This window comes from Phialemonium atrogriseum (assembly GCF_030411735.1).
Source record: "Phialemonium atrogriseum strain 8032-3 unplaced genomic scaffold QBC33scaffold_4, whole genome shotgun sequence".
Taxonomy (NCBI): Eukaryota; Fungi; Ascomycota; class Sordariomycetes; order Cephalothecales; family Cephalothecaceae; genus Phialemonium; species Phialemonium atrogriseum.
In genome coordinates, this window is record NW_026848141.1 from 1,001,329 (window position 1) to 1,017,113 (window position 15,785).

Below are 15,785 nucleotides of genomic sequence, written 5' to 3' on the forward strand. Positions count from 1 at the left end.
CTCGAACATCCCAATCGCTCATGTGGGTTTAGCTGAAGCAATCTGGGAGCTGGGTGTTGAGGCACAGCCGAAGAATGCGTCCCCGAGCTGGTCAACATGTCGATTCCACCAGGCGAAAAAAACCTGTGCCTGTCTGTCTGTATTGGGGTATCAAGAAACTACTGGTCCCGCCTGGCTTAATGAGAGCCTAATCCGCCAATTGATGAACTCATCCGTCACAATCTTGCCGTGGCCCGTCTCCTCGACCTTGAACACATCGATAGTGGGAGAATTGGGTTTTCTCCTGATCCTCCAGACCCCGTCGTCGTTCACTACGCTCCGAAGCCCTGTATGGATGGACGTAACTGGTCAGCTTTCTCGCTACTTTCATGCCAAGGAAACAACCCACACTCTAGGAAAGCACTGGCAAAGTTGATGCATGTGTTTCCGTCCCAACGAGCCCTGCCTCGTCGCTGGGCCGTCGTTGGGATATTGGCTGTTTCGATCTCCTCAAGCTTGACGAGCACTCCGTCTCGGGACCGGAACCCAACAATAATCTTGGGAACGCCAAGTAAGAAAGATTGGATCCAGAACTTCATCAGCTTCCTCTCGAAATTGTCCATGTCTCGATCTGAACGAATTTCTGCTGAGGTTTTCAGTTCAATCCAGTTAATCGGTGCTCCTTTCTCCTCAGGCTTCGTATCCCATACTATGGCAACAAGTCTATCAGTCAGTGGGGGGTTCGGGTGGATTCCAGGAGCAGAAGCAAGGATTCTGCGGGACGTACAAGCGTCAACCTCGCCACCGAGACACAGAACAGTGCTACCAATCCCCGTTCGCACAACAGAGCAGTACTGCTCCTTGTTGCTAACTACCACGTTGTCTCTGTTTTCGATATATTCGCGTGAGGTCTCCCCCCAAGGGGCAGGAATGGTCGACAGGGCCTCGAACTTGTAGCCTAGATGAGTTAGATAGAATAGCCCCAGAGGTCAGAGGTAGACTCATACCCCAGAACGACATGACTTCTTGTGGGATCGGGCCTCTCCAAGGCTGGGATGCCTGTTCCTTCTTCATAGCCATCTTGTAGTCGTGATTCTCCTCAATGAAACTGGGGCCGGTCAGTGGGAAATTGAAACGCCTACATGCAACTCAACTCACATGCAATTCTAAAGGCTCCATATTAGCTTAGGGGTTCAGGCAGGATAACCTGGGACACTTACCCGGTATAGGGTAGCATTGAGCTCAAATCTAGAAGACTGGCTTAGAATAACTTGGTCCATCCAACGGTGTAGATACCAAGGGATTCATCCCGCATACCCATCACGATCCTCAAATGGAGCTGCCATTATCTGACCATGCGAGTGTCAATACGCTATCCTTTGAGGATAGAAACTGATAGAAACTCGACTTCATTACCTTTGTCATCATACCTCTCCAGGTCACGATATGAGCATCAATAGGTGTCCCAGTCTCGCGCTCATGGCCAGTGATGGTTTTGAGGAGACTGTCAAGGTGCTCTTCTTGGCTATCATCATGTTTGACAAAGGACTCGAAGCCCTTTGACAGGTCGCTTCCCAAGGTTGGGGGGTAGTACCATTTCAGGGATGAGTCATCCAGTTGGAAGTTGTGCTGTTCATCGTATGAAAAGCATGCGAATTCCTGAGGGTGATAAGAGTGAGTCCGGAGGTTCAATATGGCGGCCAGGAGGTATCGTGTGAATTACCTTGGGGCGTTTGACCGGCTCGCTGGCACCAGCAAACCGGCCAACTGGGTGGATGGGGAATGAGTTTGACATGTCAGCTCATGGCTGTTGCAAAGAAGGGCGATATGAGTATATGCATCAGATCATGGATGCTAGGAGTGGATGGTGTTGCGAGGCGCAGATGCGGCTCAGCCTGTTCTCACACCGAGAAATAACGGGTCAGTCCCGGAGTGGGGCAGTGTCCGGCGGCCGGGAACTACCAAATCGCACCTGCCGAACAATGAACTACCCTGTCTAGATAACCTAGAACTTGAGCAGCTTCTTATCTCATAGGTTGTGCATATTTACATAGATACCTAGGCCATTAGAATGCAGCAATAATTGGTTCAGCAAAACATATTTCATGTGAAGTAGGCTCTTCTTGGTGCTGGTTGAGGTGGTTGAAGGATGCAGCTAGGCGTTTAGCTAAGGTACGCTGGGGCTCAGCGGCTAACAGCTGCACCACATCACCAGGATGTAACGGGCCACCTGAGACTAACGCCCCAGCCGCCGAGCATTGATGACAGCTTCCGCGTTCCACAAGCTGAACAGCCTAGCCTCCATTTCCAAGAACTCTCCGACAAAATAATTCACAGTACACTTTTGATGCGAACCCTACCCTACCCGAACCCCGCACGATGAACACGGTAGATTGATAGCTACTCGGCCAGCCCTACCCTATGAATCGAGATGTCCAACAGGTACGGACAGTCGTTCCGCAACGGCAACGGCTACGGAAACTTTGGGAGGCAAGATGATGACTACGATCCCTTCGGCGAAGGCTATGGCAGCGATAGATATGTGGCGCCACAACAACCGAGTAACCCGCGATCTCGTACGGCAACCCGTACGGCAACCCGGAACCCCTCGTCGTCGCGCCAGCGACAACAACAGCAGCAGCAGCAGCAGCAACAGCAACAACAGCGCGGATATGTGACCAATGCAGAGCGCCAGATCGGCGAGGTCTTGGAACTCATCAAGCAGGAATGGCCGGCAATGTGCGAGAATGACTGCGTCCCGGTACAATTGGCGCTGCAGCTGCTCGACACGAGCTCGGTGGGAAGGGCACACGAATACCGCGACTTCCAAAAGACACATACGTTCTTGCAGGATTCGCTGAAGAACATCGTCCACGACTACCATCAGGGTTTCAACAGCTCTATCGGCACGTTCCACAAGATCCAGGGAAGCATACAGGCCTCGCAGAAGAAGGTGCGCGCCCTGAAGGATTCGCTTGCAGCTTCGAAGGCGAGCTTGTGCACAACAGACCTGGAGCTCAAGAAGATGCATACCACATCCAAGATGTATGATGAGGTTCTGCAGACGCTCAACGAACTCGACGACCTCCGTGCTGTGCCCGACCAGCTCGAAGCAAGGATATCCGAGAAGCGGTTTCTTAGCGCCGTGGAGGTGTTGCAGAACGCGCTGCGGAAGTTGAGGAAACCGGAGCTTGATGACATTGGAGGGCTGACCGAATTGAGGAGCTACTTGGCCAACCAAGAAAATGCCCTGATGGATATCCTCGTGGAGGAGCTCCACGAACATCTCTATCTCAAGTCTCCCTACTGCCAAGAGAGATGGCAGAACCTCGCCAGTAATCAGGGCGGCTTCAATGACACCTATGCGGTCTCGGAAGCGGCAGCACCGTTCTATATGGTCCTAGACTCGATGGACTTGGAAAAGGCAGCCGCCGAGGACCCAGCCAAGAACCCCGAGGCAGACACTTTCTATTACGTTGGCCTGCTCGTTGAATCGCTAAACAGATTAGGACGGCTAGAGACCGCTGTTGATACCCTGAAGCAGAGACTACCGGTTGAGCTCTTTGGAGTGGTCAATGAGACGATCAACGATGTCGATCAGAAACATCCCAGTTCCTTGCGAGGAGGGACGTCTGGTCCACGTGGCCTTCATATATACGGCAACAGGGAAACCCGGATGAGGGCCGACGTCATCTATGACCTTCTGTGGACGTTGTATGGGAAATTCGAGGCCATCGCAGAAGGACACCGCGTCCTTCACGAGTCTATCAAGGCGCTTATCCGCCGTGAGGGTGCTGGTAATAACAGCGCCCTCCTGGGAAGCTTCAAGGAACTGTGGAACCTTTATCAGAACGAGATCCGATCCCTCCTCCATAACTATGTCACCACCGATGCCGATGTATACCAGTTCAACTCCTCCCTGAGGCCTGGAGCGACCCTAGATGGGAGGTCGGATCCTTCGCGAGAGCATCTGTTCAAATTTTCCGAGACAGATACAAAGTCGGTCGAGATAGCCACGGAATTCGATGCTCTGGATGGGATTATTCGCGCTGCAGTCCCGGGCTTGACTTCCAACAGCCGCAAGGGCCTCGACAACACAAACAAGAAGGCCTCTTTGATAGCACCTCGACCAGATGTGAGGAAGAGCACTGGCCCGACCTCGGGGAAGAATCAGCAAGATAACGGGACATACAAGTCTCTCGTCGAGCCCAGCGTCTTCAATATGAGCTTACTTCTTCCCCCCACTTTGGTCTTCCTGCAGAGACTGAAGAGCATCGTGCCTCCGGGGTCAGACTTGGCCACAAGCACTCTGACATCATTCCTCGACAACTTCCTGGTGAACGTCTTCCAGCCGCAGCTGGATGAAACATTGGGGAAGCTTAGCGATACAGTCTTCGGCGAGGCAGACGCTTTCCAGCAAGACCCGGACTGGAGTCGCCTCGCCAAAAGGCCCGTTTTCAAAGGGACGACCGCATTCTTCACGGTGGTGACGGCGTTCTGCAGGATGCTTGGCACCATCCCACACGACCAGGCCTTGAGCTCTCTGATCATCACTCAGATGCTCCGATATTACGACCGGTGCTTCACCTGGTACAGGACGCTCGTGACCAAGACTCGAGAAGAAGCATCTGATACAGATACCCTCAGAGCGTCGGCCGTCATGGCTACCGAGCCTGGCGAGATCCAGGAAACGGTGAAGAAGCTCTGGACATCCGAGGGCCTCGATTATGGGCTGTTGGAGCAAGAAGTAGGCTTGCTAATAGTGCAGACCAACGAGAAACCACTCGACTTGAGCGATATCATCCAGGATCGCGACACCATCTCCTCGCTGTGTCTGCTTTATACAAGCATGAAGTGGCTGTCGGCCAAAATCTCACGGCTACGGCATATCACGAGGCACGAGACAGATTCATCTAGATCAAGCTTACCCAGGCCGGAGATGAGACGCTGGACCCTTCTGAATGACCCCAACAAGGCGACAGAGGACGGCGGACCAGTCTACCTGCCTATGACGCAGGAGACAGTCCAGTAAGCGCAACTCCCAACTCGGTTATTCCCCTGAGACACGCACTGGACCATGAACTCACACGTGCATGAACAACAGATCCTTCGACAACATCATCTCCTCGTATGAAGAGCTCGCGGCCACAGCGCTCCTGACGCTGCACATGGAGGTGCGGTGCCGGATCGTGCACTCGCTGCACGTGGTGCTCTCGCCGTCGACGGCGCCCTACCTGCTGAACCAGGAGGTCACCGAGCCGGACCCGCAGATCCTGTCGCTCAACGCCGAGATGGTGGTGTACGATGAGACGGTGGCGCGGTTCCTGCGCGAGCGCGAGGTCTCCTTTACCCGGACGGGGCTCGGCCTGCTCATCAAGAGCTATCTCGTCGGAAACGCGGCCATGGTGGCGCCCATCAACACAAAGGGCTGCGGGCGCATGCAGCTCAACATACTAGTACTGCAGCAGAACCTCAAGAACATCGAGGAGGGCGCCGTCGACCTGGCCAGGGCGGCCAACTACTACGCCCTGCTCGAGGGCGGGGCCGACGCCGTGGTGGAGAGGGCGAGGGAGGACGCGGAGAGGCAGCAGCAGTCGGCGGAGGAGGAGGAGGAGGGGGACGCGGCCGCGGCAGGTGCCACGGACCGGTTCACGTACGACGAGCTCAAGACCCTGGTGGAGCTGTGCTACAGCGAGCAGCTGGCGGATCCGGAGAGGGGCGTCGCGAGCCAGGCGAAGAGGCAGATGGCGGACAAACTGCTGAATCTGAGCGAATATATGTGGCAGACTTGATGAGCTCGGGTGACGGCACATTGGCACGACATCTTATACCGGTAGCCGCTGTATGAAGGTCGTTCATCGACGTACGAACCCCAGGAATGAGTGGTACATATGAAGATACCTACCCGGAGAGGCATTCGCCGTTCAGGTACAGATTGGCTCTAGGTTTAGACGGTAGTTCAGCTAGTGTAGAAGCTCACCCGGGCACGCCGGGTTTTGGTGAGCCTCGCCTTCCGGGGACTATTGATTCAGTTTTACTACGGAGCACCCAGTTATGGAATTGACATTAACCCTGCGAACCCACACAGAGGCTGCCCTGCGCTTCTAATCTATACAACATTGACGCGATTTACGGTTGGTTATGCAGCGGGCGGGGGTTGTGAAGATCCCGTTGGGAAACGATAGGCTCAGAGTGACGGATGCTGGCCTTTGGGTGATTCAAGCCTGGAAAGCTTGTGTGGTTGGGAATGTCGATCATCTTACACTTGTAGACAGGGAAGCAGTGCGGGGGGGGCGAAGTTGACGTGGTGCACCTTTGGGTCGTTCGCGTCCGAAGCCAACGAACAAACTGGGGCTTGTCATCCCAGAACACATGGCAGCGGCATATTTATTGATTAGGTAGGTAGGTAGGCAGGTAGGGACGCTGCAAGCCTGCAACATCACATCAGTGGCGACAATGCGGTGTAATCAACTTTGACGGGCATCAATCAGATGTTGTGTATTTGCGGCAGGGCCCGCCGTGCACACCAAGGGACGGGGAGGCAAATCGGCGCCTGTTTAATGGACCAAACCGTCGAAGAGAGCCGTTATGATTGGACCACTCCATGACCTAACAGCGCTAACCCTGCCACTCCGCCCTCTGCCCCGCCGTTTCGAGGGGCTCTCTTCCACTTTTCTTTTTTTCGCCGTCCTATTCTTGGCGCCCCATTGGACTCTACGCTTGTAGGCCAAGAGGCACTCACAGACTTGCTATGCTAGAGTAATGGTTGGTTGTCCTCGTGGCTCTGTGTCTCTGTGTCGCAGAAATAGGAAGGGTACCTGCCTGGCGAACAGGGGAGGAAGTGTTTGATGTTGCCACCACATATTTGACCTGCGAACTTCCGTTGCGGACCTGTTTGTGGAAAAGGGGAAGGAAGGAAAACGAAGTTCTTGGGTTAGTAGGGAGCTAGGAGTGAAGTGCGTGTGCCTGAAGAGAGGACGAAAGACAGTTGAGCGGTTCCTGAATTTATTATTTAGTCTGGACCTTAATGTAATTAGCGAGGCGTTAATTAGCGACAAGAAACCAGTGGTAGAATCCAGGCCTGGTCTAACCCCTCGTTATTATTGTAACGGCAGGGTTGCTAATTAGAATCCTGGGAGGCCTGGCTGATAGGAGTGGATGCATGGATACTCCGTAATCACTTTCACCACTCGTTGGCGTCATAATATTATGCCAATTATTGAGGTTACCCTCCCCCAATATTCTTGGTTGTCCTTGATTCCTTTCCGTCCTCGTGTCTTCTCTCACAATGGGATCTGAACTCCCAAGAACAGGACGAACAGGCCAGAAATAACAAACGCTGCCCTCCAAATACCTAGCAATTGCGTGCACATCTTGATTGCCAGCCCGCCTACATAGGTAATTTCCCAAGTACCTGGCCTAGGGTACCCAAGCCAGGCTGTTTGTTATACACTAAACACACACCCTGGCCGGACACGACATGTGGAATTCAGGATAGGCCAAGAAGACCCTCAAGGCCATCCATCACCTTGCCTCTTCCACCTGTTTCGCCAGCCAAGCAGGAGGGCCTTTCTTCTCAATCGGCCGTCTTTTCTCCTCGACCTTTTTTTTATTACTTCCCTCCCTCTCTAGATCTTGTCGGATCTCGCTGCAACTGACAAAGCCACGGCGTTGCGCGTTGGCTCTTGTTCTCCACCCCCCCAGTCAACCTGCTTCGAAATCTCCTCGCTGCTCCACCACCCCCTTTCCTTTTCTGTCGGAACAACGACATCGCGTCTTTCGACCTTCCAACAACCAAATCTCAGTCCTGGGACGGATCAGTCGCCCACGATGGCTTCCTCGTACGTCAGAATCTCCTGCTGCCTTCTGCGGATCCCTTCATCCCAACCCTGTCTCGGATTAAGCGCTGACAAAGTGACCCGTTACTTCAGAATCGGTTCGGCATTTCGGTCGTTTTGGCATACCATGACCAGCTATGACCGACGTCAGTACACCTTCCCGCCGCCGCTGCTTTGTATGCTTACAGACAATCAGATTCAAATTATGATTCCCCTTACCGAACGGGTCGCCACGTCCCACTTAACCGAGATACCCTGACCTCCGTCGCGACCGCCAACGAATCCCGCGCCGACATCACATCTACATACCATGACGAGATGGGACGTGGTTCATCATCGGTCCTGGAAGGTACCTCGACCGCTTATATGGGCCCCTCACAGTCACTCCCCACGAGCCCGATGGCGCCAGGGAGGCCATATTCCCCCGGGATGAGGTCTCTCAATGCTAGGGGGTCCACCACACTCGACGGGGCCGACGGATTCGAGATGCAGAGCCCATCAGGCGAAATACCCATGCAGTCGTTCCGGGATGGCCTCCCACCCCCGCCTCCAGTATCACACACTTGGTCCCGCATAGACAAGTGGGCCGACGAAAACTATCCCGAGCTGTATGACCAGGTCTGCGAGGGCTGTACCGCCAACGACATCAATGAGCTCGAACATCAGCTCGACTGCACTCTCCCGCAGGATGTGCGAGAATCATTACAGATCCATGATGGCCAGGAGCGACCAGGAAACCCCACGGGCATCATCTTCGGGTCCATGCTGCTGGATTGTGAGGAGATCGTACAGGAGTGGGATAACTGGAGGAGGGTGAATCTCGAGTTCCTGTCTGACGCCGCGGTTGCGACCGCCGCTGCGAAACCTTCGGTGCCAAGCAAGGCACATGGCGGGAGTAGCGAGGCGTCATCATCGAGACAGAGTCCGCCGAGCCCGGCGCCGTCAAACAATGGAATGTGGAGACAAGATCTACTTGCTCGTCAGGGCTCGATCCCCGTCAACGCGGTCCAGAAATCATACGCACATCCCGCTTGGATCCCTCTTGTCCGGGACTGGGGCGGCAACAACCTGGCAGTGGATCTGGCACCCGGGCCTACTGGACAGTGGGGTCAGGTCATCCTCTTCGGTCGCGACTATGATACGAAATATGTAGTGGCTCGATCCTGGGCGGCCTTCTTAGCCCTCGTCGCCGATGATCTCAACAGCGGGAAGTGGTTCGTCGACGAGGACAGCGGCGAGCTCAAATTGCGCGAGTTCAAGGCGGCTCGTGTTGAGCCTGCTTACTTTGAAATCCTAAGGTGGAGAATGGACCAGAAATACGGCCGACGTGCTGCTAAGCGGAAATCTGCTGTTCCTGGGCCTGCAGTCTCACCCACCGGCTCCGGTTCTCCTTACTCCAGCCCCACGGAGCCAAACGGGGAGCCCAGAGGCCGATCTATGCAGCGACTGAGCCTCAACTCGCCGGTAACTAGTCCTATCCGGCCCGGATATGGCAAATCGAGCCCCCTTGCTCGGGTAGCAGAGGAGGCAACAGGTCAGGCTGCAAATGGGGCCAAGCCTCTCGAGAAGCTAGTCGAAGTGGAAACACCGCGCCACAGCGACGAGGGCAGCAAGGCGACAGCGAGGCTCTCGGCATTGGCAAACGGCGAGACTCTGGCTGATGACGCGGCACCCGCCGCCGAGTCTGGCGGCAGCAATAATACAGAAAAGTCGAGCGGCAAGCAACCCATGGCGATAGAGGAGGTGATGAAGACTATCGAGATCTGAAGAGAGACGACCAGTCACGAAATTACGGACGACTTAGCAGTCAAAAAAGATGCATCGAGGCAGCAACCAATACGGCGTTTTCGGCGTGGCCCAGCAACACCTCGAGCCTACACGGCAGCATGGCACCACTTATCTCGTTTTCTTTTTCGATCTTCTTCGGCATTCCCTTTTTGCGGACTACAGGCGAGGGTAGCAACTACTCTTGTCCCATATGGCCGCCTCGGATCGAGTCCCACTAGGGGGATTCTATCCTTATTCAAAAACGAGGACAGGCTGTTCAGTGTAGCACCACATTTTGTCTAGTCTCCTAGCTCTCACCTCTTGGGCGTCCCCTCAGCCGGCCAATTGTCCACGGACGGTTTTTCAGCTTTTGGCAGTTCTAAGAGCCGACCCATTGGAGCTTTTCTTTTTTTTACCTATTCCCCCCCCCGGCCTGTATATCACGCTGCTGGGAGGGGCTAACAGCATAATCAACTTCGAAGCATAATAACATTGCACCTTGACTTTGAGATACCGGAAGGGGTAGGGTTGCTTGGATTTTCCCTGGGAGTTCCGGCCTAGAGAAGGCGACTGTGCTTCTCTTGGCGGCGTTTGGAAGGCTCGACGTCAGTCAGTGGCTGTCACAGCAGGAATTAGACAATATTTGAGCACGACGGGAGGCGTGGTGTTTTATGGTTGGTTGGCTTGTGCGTGCAGAAACCGTCGTCATCCCAGACAGTGTTAATACTAGATCGATGCCGCACCCGTGGTCATTGGATGAATTTGGATTCTCAAGAGACTCCAAATTAGTTGAAATCAGACAACAAATGATCAGTCTAGACGTCGAGCCTATTCTTGTGAACCGTCGCTGTCGCCCTCCGTACCTAGGGGCCATACATCCGTTGTTATATACAGGGGCTTTCACGTGATGTGTCACGTGCGTGTACTAGGCGGCCGCGGCATCAGCCTCGCCGTAGACGTCGTCATTCCCTTGGCTAACCATCAATCAGCTCCTAACGAACTTGGAACCGCATTTCCCCAGCCATTTCCTTTGTCATCGCCGGCAGAGACAGCAGACCATCGAACAACATCATCACCTCGGCCTCTAACGCCGATTTCCCCAGTTTTAACCCATTCGCGCCGTTAAACTCGCCCGGACGGCCGGCCCTCCTAAGCCATGTCAGAAGACCGACTCTGGAAGTTCCGAAGACCGGAATGGATGCATAGTGCGTTTGCGCGCAACGCCGGCATCTACACGGCCGGTGCTCTGGTATGTCTATTCCTCCGTCCCCTTTAAACCCCAACGACCTCGTTCCCCTCCCCGTCAAACCAAACCAAATCCTCTCCCCTCATCAAACCGAAAGACTAACCAAAGGCCCCCGCTCGCCCCCAAACCCAGTTCGCGGCCGCCTTCTACACTCTCCTGGACGCAGCAGTGTGGTCCAAGAGCTCTCTCAACGGGTCGACGGTACACGTGACCTTTGTGGACTGGCTCCCCTTTTTGACGAGCAGCCTGGGGATGCTCATCACCAACAGCGTGGAGAAGACGCGGCTGTCGGGCGACAGCTTCAGCTACTCGGGCTCGGGCGTCGCGTGGAAGGCCCGCGTCGTCCTGTTCCTGGGCTTCGCGGCCCTGGCGGGCGGCATGGCGGGCGGCGTCACGGTGTTTGTGCTCAAGTTCGCGGTGCCGGGCGTCAGGTGGCCCATGATGGCCATGGGGGTGGAGAACATCGTTGCGAATGCGCTGGTGGGGTTGAGGTGAGACTTTGCTGTGCTTTCTTTCTTTCTTTTTCTTTCCTTGATTTTCCTCCCCGCCTTTGCTGGTTGCCGTATGGCTGGGCATTTGGCTGTGGCCCCGGGAGAGTTTCCAGAAAGCCAAGTATGGTGCACTGAGCTAACCTTATTGTCAGTTCTGCCATTCTATGGGTTAGCCAGAATATGGAGGATGAGTACTCGTACAACCTCGCACTCTGAGCTGAATATGGAGAGGGTTCATGGGCATGGCGATGGGCAAGGTGATGATGGTATGGTGGACCCCGTCGCAAAGATTGGAGGCGGGTGTGTTCGTGCGAAGGGCTCATGGTCCTGCTTGGGAGTGGCACTCGGATACGCCGTGTGCCGCGCGAGCCATCTCTGTCGTATCGTTACTGCGGCGCTTGTCATATTTCCTACGGTAGCGACTGGCTAGTTCTTTTCAATATTGGTTCCACCATCTTGTACGTGTGTGCTGGCGACGACAGCCCTCCAGCGCCAGGAGTCTACGGTTCTGTGCTTTCCGCCCTGGTGCTTGTGTTAAACGAATGGTTTAAGGCCTAGCTTTTGGATCGTGAAATGCTGTCTCCTACGCTATTATTACCATGGCATGGGGGGCCTAGTTACGTGACCCGAGCTGGCTACTTCACTTTGATTCAAAGGCATGCTCTCCGCACATGCGTCTCATTCCCTATTCAGCGATGGGAGCCTGGAAGATTATGTGGTGCAACCATGTGGTCTGTCAGTCCTATTAGAGTGCCGAATCTTTTGGCCTCCGAGAGGGCTAATGCCTGCTCCGGGTGTGAACTATGCTCAGGGCGGCCTGTTTTCGTCGGAGACACTGATTTCAGAAAAGGAATTGTTGGGCAAGATCACCTCGTCAAGCGGGGGTTGGCTTGAAGCTGTTGCAGATCTCGTTAAAAAAAAGGATGACTAGTGGGTGACACAGGTCGGTCTCCGTGTGCTGGTTACCTTGGCACCGCCCCCATCTGTCCTTCGATTCCCATGTGTTAGTTTCAAAGTGTTAGTAGCATGGAAATCCTTCTAATTGAGCTGTCGATGATCAATGATGTATGGATAAGAGGTTAGTACTTGGTAATGGTGTGATATGTGACAGGAATTAAGAGTCAGGTGATACATAGGTTCCTGAATCTGCAACCACCAGAAAGACACACGATATTCGGTTGCTTGGCTTGGCTACGAGTCCTGCGCTCCATAAAATGGGTCTGAACCAGCCAGAGCCAATTTTCCATCGACTAACACTCACCAAATCTTCTTTACTGTGGCTGCGTTGCAAACAGCCCCAGCAGTCAACTCGCAGGCCTCCTCAAGATTATGAGCAACAGAAAAACGCATTGAAGTTACACAGCGCTAGTAGCTTCTCATTTGTCACTCCAAGTGGATACAGGGGTCACCCTAGGGCTGGGGACTCAGTGAACAGTGTAACTACCCGTCACAGTTGAAAAGAGAGTGATACAGAATGCATCTCGCATGGATTGAGCTGTCTATATTGATAGTGGCATACGTCACAACCAGAAGTGATGCAACCCAAAGTTCAAGAGCTCAAGCTCTGAGCTCCAAGCTCCAGAACGACTAATGCACGGCCCTGCGTCTCCTCCGAAACCTGCTTTCCAATCCGAGGAAGAGGCTGAAATACGCGCACGGATTGCTGCCGTCGCCATGCCCTCGCCGACGAGCTGTGACAGCCTTCTGGTGAGACGTCAGCGGCCACCCACTCATCGATGAGTCCTACACTGATAGAAGTATGTGGGAAAGCGTGGACAAGCTCGCATGGCAGGCATCCAACCCAGATTCCTCGTCCCGCCGTGTGCCTGGTGGGGCCGCCCGGCTATTCAAGGGGTTGTTGGTGCGCCACGGTCAGCAGACCTGGAAGCAGTCGAACGGCAAGTTTCGAGGCTGCAGACCGGAAACTGGGCCGTGGAAAGGCTTCGTCCCGGTCCCCAGCTTGGGTAAACCATGGTCTTGGGATCAAACCAATAAGTTTCATTTGCCAATGCCTCGATCAAACATGTAGATGCTACCCGGTCAACAAACATGGAAGTCAACAATAACCGTCTCCTCCTCACCTCGCCGCATTCCGCCGTACCTCTTCTCTGCCCCTTGGTGGTTACAGGTAGCCCTCTTCTTTTTCGACTAGCGTGGATTTCGAGGTCATGGGACCAAATCTCTCTGTCCAAAAGTGGCCCAGACTCGATCTTTATTCGACATCAAGGTACAGTACCCAAGTATCTATATATAGGTTAGGTTGCTAGCCCCCTGATGAGAGCAAACGGGCACCCATATTCGAATCTGTACGGAATAGAATGCCATAATGCATTGAATGATTGGAGACGAATCGTGTCGAGCGTCAAGCAGTGCAGTGGTGTCTCGGCTGGGTGCCATGCCCCGCCGGAGCATTGAGTGGCTTGACTGTGCCCCGCACTCCAACTCAGAACTTTGGGTCGTTGGTCCGTGGGCAAAGCGGGCTCGGGATACGGAAGGCAACAGAGCGGCAGCAGTACGGATTAGGAATTACAAGGTAAGGGTTAGGTAGTAGCCGAGAGTCTCGGTATAGATCCGTGCTGGTAACTTATAAGGTCCGTCGAGCCGCTGCCGATGTCGTCAATGGGCCCATCGTTAAGACCACCGGGGGTGGTGCCATCGCGGTCCATCGAGAAGCAGGCGATTGGCCGTCCGAGAGATCGCTTTGTTTGGCGACAAGCAGCTAAGCATCCCTGTTGGTGCGTCAGAAGACTTTTTTTTTTTTTTTTGTGAACGTCAGAAACAACCGACAGTGACGCCAACCGATTCGCCCACGGCCCACACCAAGTCATAAATATGGTCAAGGAATGGGAAGTATTGCCATTGGACGGCTGCGGGTAATAGCTGATCAGCGAGGCAAATGCCCAATTATAATATCGCAGAACATTCCTACATAAAGAGGAATGCCTTCCACAGCAAAGAAAAGGAAATGCCCATTTGAAGCTGCCACGCCGAGGAGCTGGCTCCGGCAGAAACGAGTACCAATACACCTCATTGGAGCCCAGAAAGGAGCCACGTCTCCGGCGCCCCCCCTTTTTGCTTTGTCCCTTTGCGCTTTCACTGCTTTCATCCAGGCTCAAGTCAGAAGAATGATTACGCCTATGCTGATGATCCAACATACTTGGTGAATCAATACCGCGAGTTAGGCTGGGACGATGGGTATGTATGTCAGGCAGGTAGGGAAGCGTCCAATTTGCGCCGGTGTGGGCAAGGTGAGTTATTAGTTGATCGAGGCGAGGCGAGACGAGATAACAAGAGGGAAAGACCCTGCAGTAATATCCACTTTCGCTGCCGAGTCTCTAGCGCCTGGAAGTCCGTCTCGAAACGGGAGGGCACATGAGCAAAAAGAAAGCCCAGGCAAGCTTCCAGCCTGACCGAACCAGCTCCCCTGGCCCTCTGATCCAATTTCCTGTATCTGTACTCGCCGCCATCCAACCCCGTGCGCTCCTAGCCCTGTAGGTGCTCTCAAGCTCAATTCTACTCTGTGGCTAGGTCCCAGGTTCAGAGTTTCAGTGCTTGTTATGACTTGTGAGCTGTGCTGCTAGTTTCTGTTCTGTGGGGTAACATGGAATAGGGACTGACTATGTCAATACTGCAGAGTAGACATTGTCTTTCATTGTGAAGTTAGGTTGATGAATAGGTAGATGCACGCCCTTCCCAATTCATATATATCTCCCTGACCGTATGACATCTCTCGAGGTGTGTGTAGATGGAGGTAGGCAGGCAAAGCAATGACTAATGAGCAGTGAGTGACGCATCAACTGAGGCTATTTTCACTTCAGCCCATTGTCCTCCCCTGCCTGACCACATCGGGAACTGGCTGACCTGACCTTTGGCGTCTCTGGCCCCGGCCAGTCACGTCACAGCTGCCTTCGCCCCCTTCCGCATGTCACCCGCCTGACCAACAACTACAAGAGGTAGGTAGGTAAAAACTATTAGCTTTCCACTTTTCCCTGCATCACACGATACAAAATCTGGGTACCTTGGGTACCAACAAAAGCTGAACCGTTTCTCCTCTCGCGCCTAGTCGAGCTCTTTCCACAAAAGTCGCACCCCTTGTCCCAATCTTCCCAGTTGCGGCGAAGACTCCCCTACCTTAGCCCGCCGTGCTCGTAAACCGTCTTTTCGGCCTTGCTCCATACCTACCTACCTATCCTACTAGGTTCCTTTCTACCAACTGTTAACCTTCTATTTTCCTCCTTCTCCCCCCCTTATTTCGTCCAGTACCTTCAGATCGCATCTTGTCTCATAGATCGCCCTGGCCACGCCTAGTTTCCATCGCCCCGCCCCTCACTCACCCCTCCTCGCGCGGGCTCCGCAACTTCCCTCCTTGGTCAACAACTCGAAGAACCAGCCAACCAGAGACATACCATTTGCCCACCACCAGGAATTTGTGCCCCTCTACTTGTCGGGCATCTAGTGGACGGT

At 54.0% G+C, this 15,785-nt stretch overlaps 4 protein-coding genes across 4 annotated transcripts; 3 read left to right on the plus strand and 1 right to left on the minus strand.

Annotated features, from left to right (window-relative positions):
* Window positions 1–150: 150 nt before the first annotated feature.
* Window positions 151–1,774, minus strand: QBC33DRAFT_556063 (Dhp1-interacting protein Din1; the record flags this gene model as incomplete). The annotated part of the gene is made up of 9 exons (XM_060429691.1): window positions 151–326; window positions 389–688; window positions 767–937; window positions 987–1,087; window positions 1,138–1,145; window positions 1,200–1,227; window positions 1,297–1,328; window positions 1,396–1,638; window positions 1,703–1,774. The coding sequence occupies 9 exons, from the start codon at window positions 1,772–1,774 to the stop codon at window positions 151–153; spliced, it is 1,131 nt and encodes a 376-aa protein (XP_060286802.1).
* Window positions 1,775–2,248: 474 nt separating this feature from the next.
* On the plus strand, window positions 2,249–6,106 carry QBC33DRAFT_567016 (putative exocyst complex component sec8). Its single transcript, XM_060430473.1, has 2 exons — window positions 2,249–5,007; window positions 5,084–6,106. The coding sequence occupies exons 1-2, from the start codon at window positions 2,411–2,413 to the stop codon at window positions 5,769–5,771; spliced, it is 3,285 nt and encodes a 1,094-aa protein (XP_060286803.1). The 5' UTR covers window positions 2,249–2,410; the 3' UTR covers window positions 5,772–6,106.
* A 1,390-nt stretch (window positions 6,107–7,496) lies between these two features.
* Window positions 7,497–9,889, plus strand: QBC33DRAFT_274553 (putative glucan synthesis regulatory protein). Its single transcript, XM_060423205.1, has 3 exons — window positions 7,497–7,820; window positions 7,911–7,963; window positions 8,014–9,889. Exons 1-3 carry the CDS (start codon window positions 7,810–7,812, stop codon window positions 9,582–9,584), a joined length of 1,635 nt encoding a protein of 544 aa, XP_060286804.1. The 5' UTR covers window positions 7,497–7,809; the 3' UTR covers window positions 9,585–9,889.
* Window positions 9,890–10,599: 710 nt separating this feature from the next.
* On the plus strand, window positions 10,600–11,716 carry QBC33DRAFT_274568 (UPF0220-domain-containing protein). The gene is made up of 3 exons (XM_060423206.1): window positions 10,600–10,833; window positions 10,963–11,321; window positions 11,474–11,716. The coding sequence occupies exons 1-3, from the start codon at window positions 10,741–10,743 to the stop codon at window positions 11,535–11,537; spliced, it is 516 nt and encodes a 171-aa protein (XP_060286805.1). The 5' UTR covers window positions 10,600–10,740; the 3' UTR covers window positions 11,538–11,716.
* The last annotated feature ends 4,069 nt before the right edge of the window (window positions 11,717–15,785 follow it).

Excerpts from the sequence above, each read along its gene's own strand:
- QBC33DRAFT_274553 (XM_060423205.1), top strand. Across the intron at positions 7,964-8,013 it reads CATGACCAGCTATGACCGAC|ATTCAAATTATGATTCCCCT; the intron begins GTCAGTACACCT and ends ACAGACAATCAG.
- QBC33DRAFT_567016 (XM_060430473.1), top strand. The coding sequence starts at position 2,411 with ATGTCCAACAGGTACGGACAGTCGTTCCGCAACGGCAACGGCTACGGA. Across the intron at positions 5,008-5,083 it reads ATGACGCAGGAGACAGTCCA|ATCCTTCGACAACATCATCT; the intron begins GTAAGCGCAACT and ends CATGAACAACAG.
- QBC33DRAFT_274568 (XM_060423206.1), top strand. The coding sequence starts at position 10,741 with ATGTCAGAAGACCGACTCTGGAAGTTCCGAAGACCGGAATGGATGCAT. Across the intron at positions 10,834-10,962 it reads TCTACACGGCCGGTGCTCTG|TTCGCGGCCGCCTTCTACAC; the intron begins GTATGTCTATTC and ends CCCCAAACCCAG. Across the intron at positions 11,322-11,473 it reads AATGCGCTGGTGGGGTTGAG|TTCTGCCATTCTATGGGTTA; the intron begins GTGAGACTTTGC and ends CCTTATTGTCAG.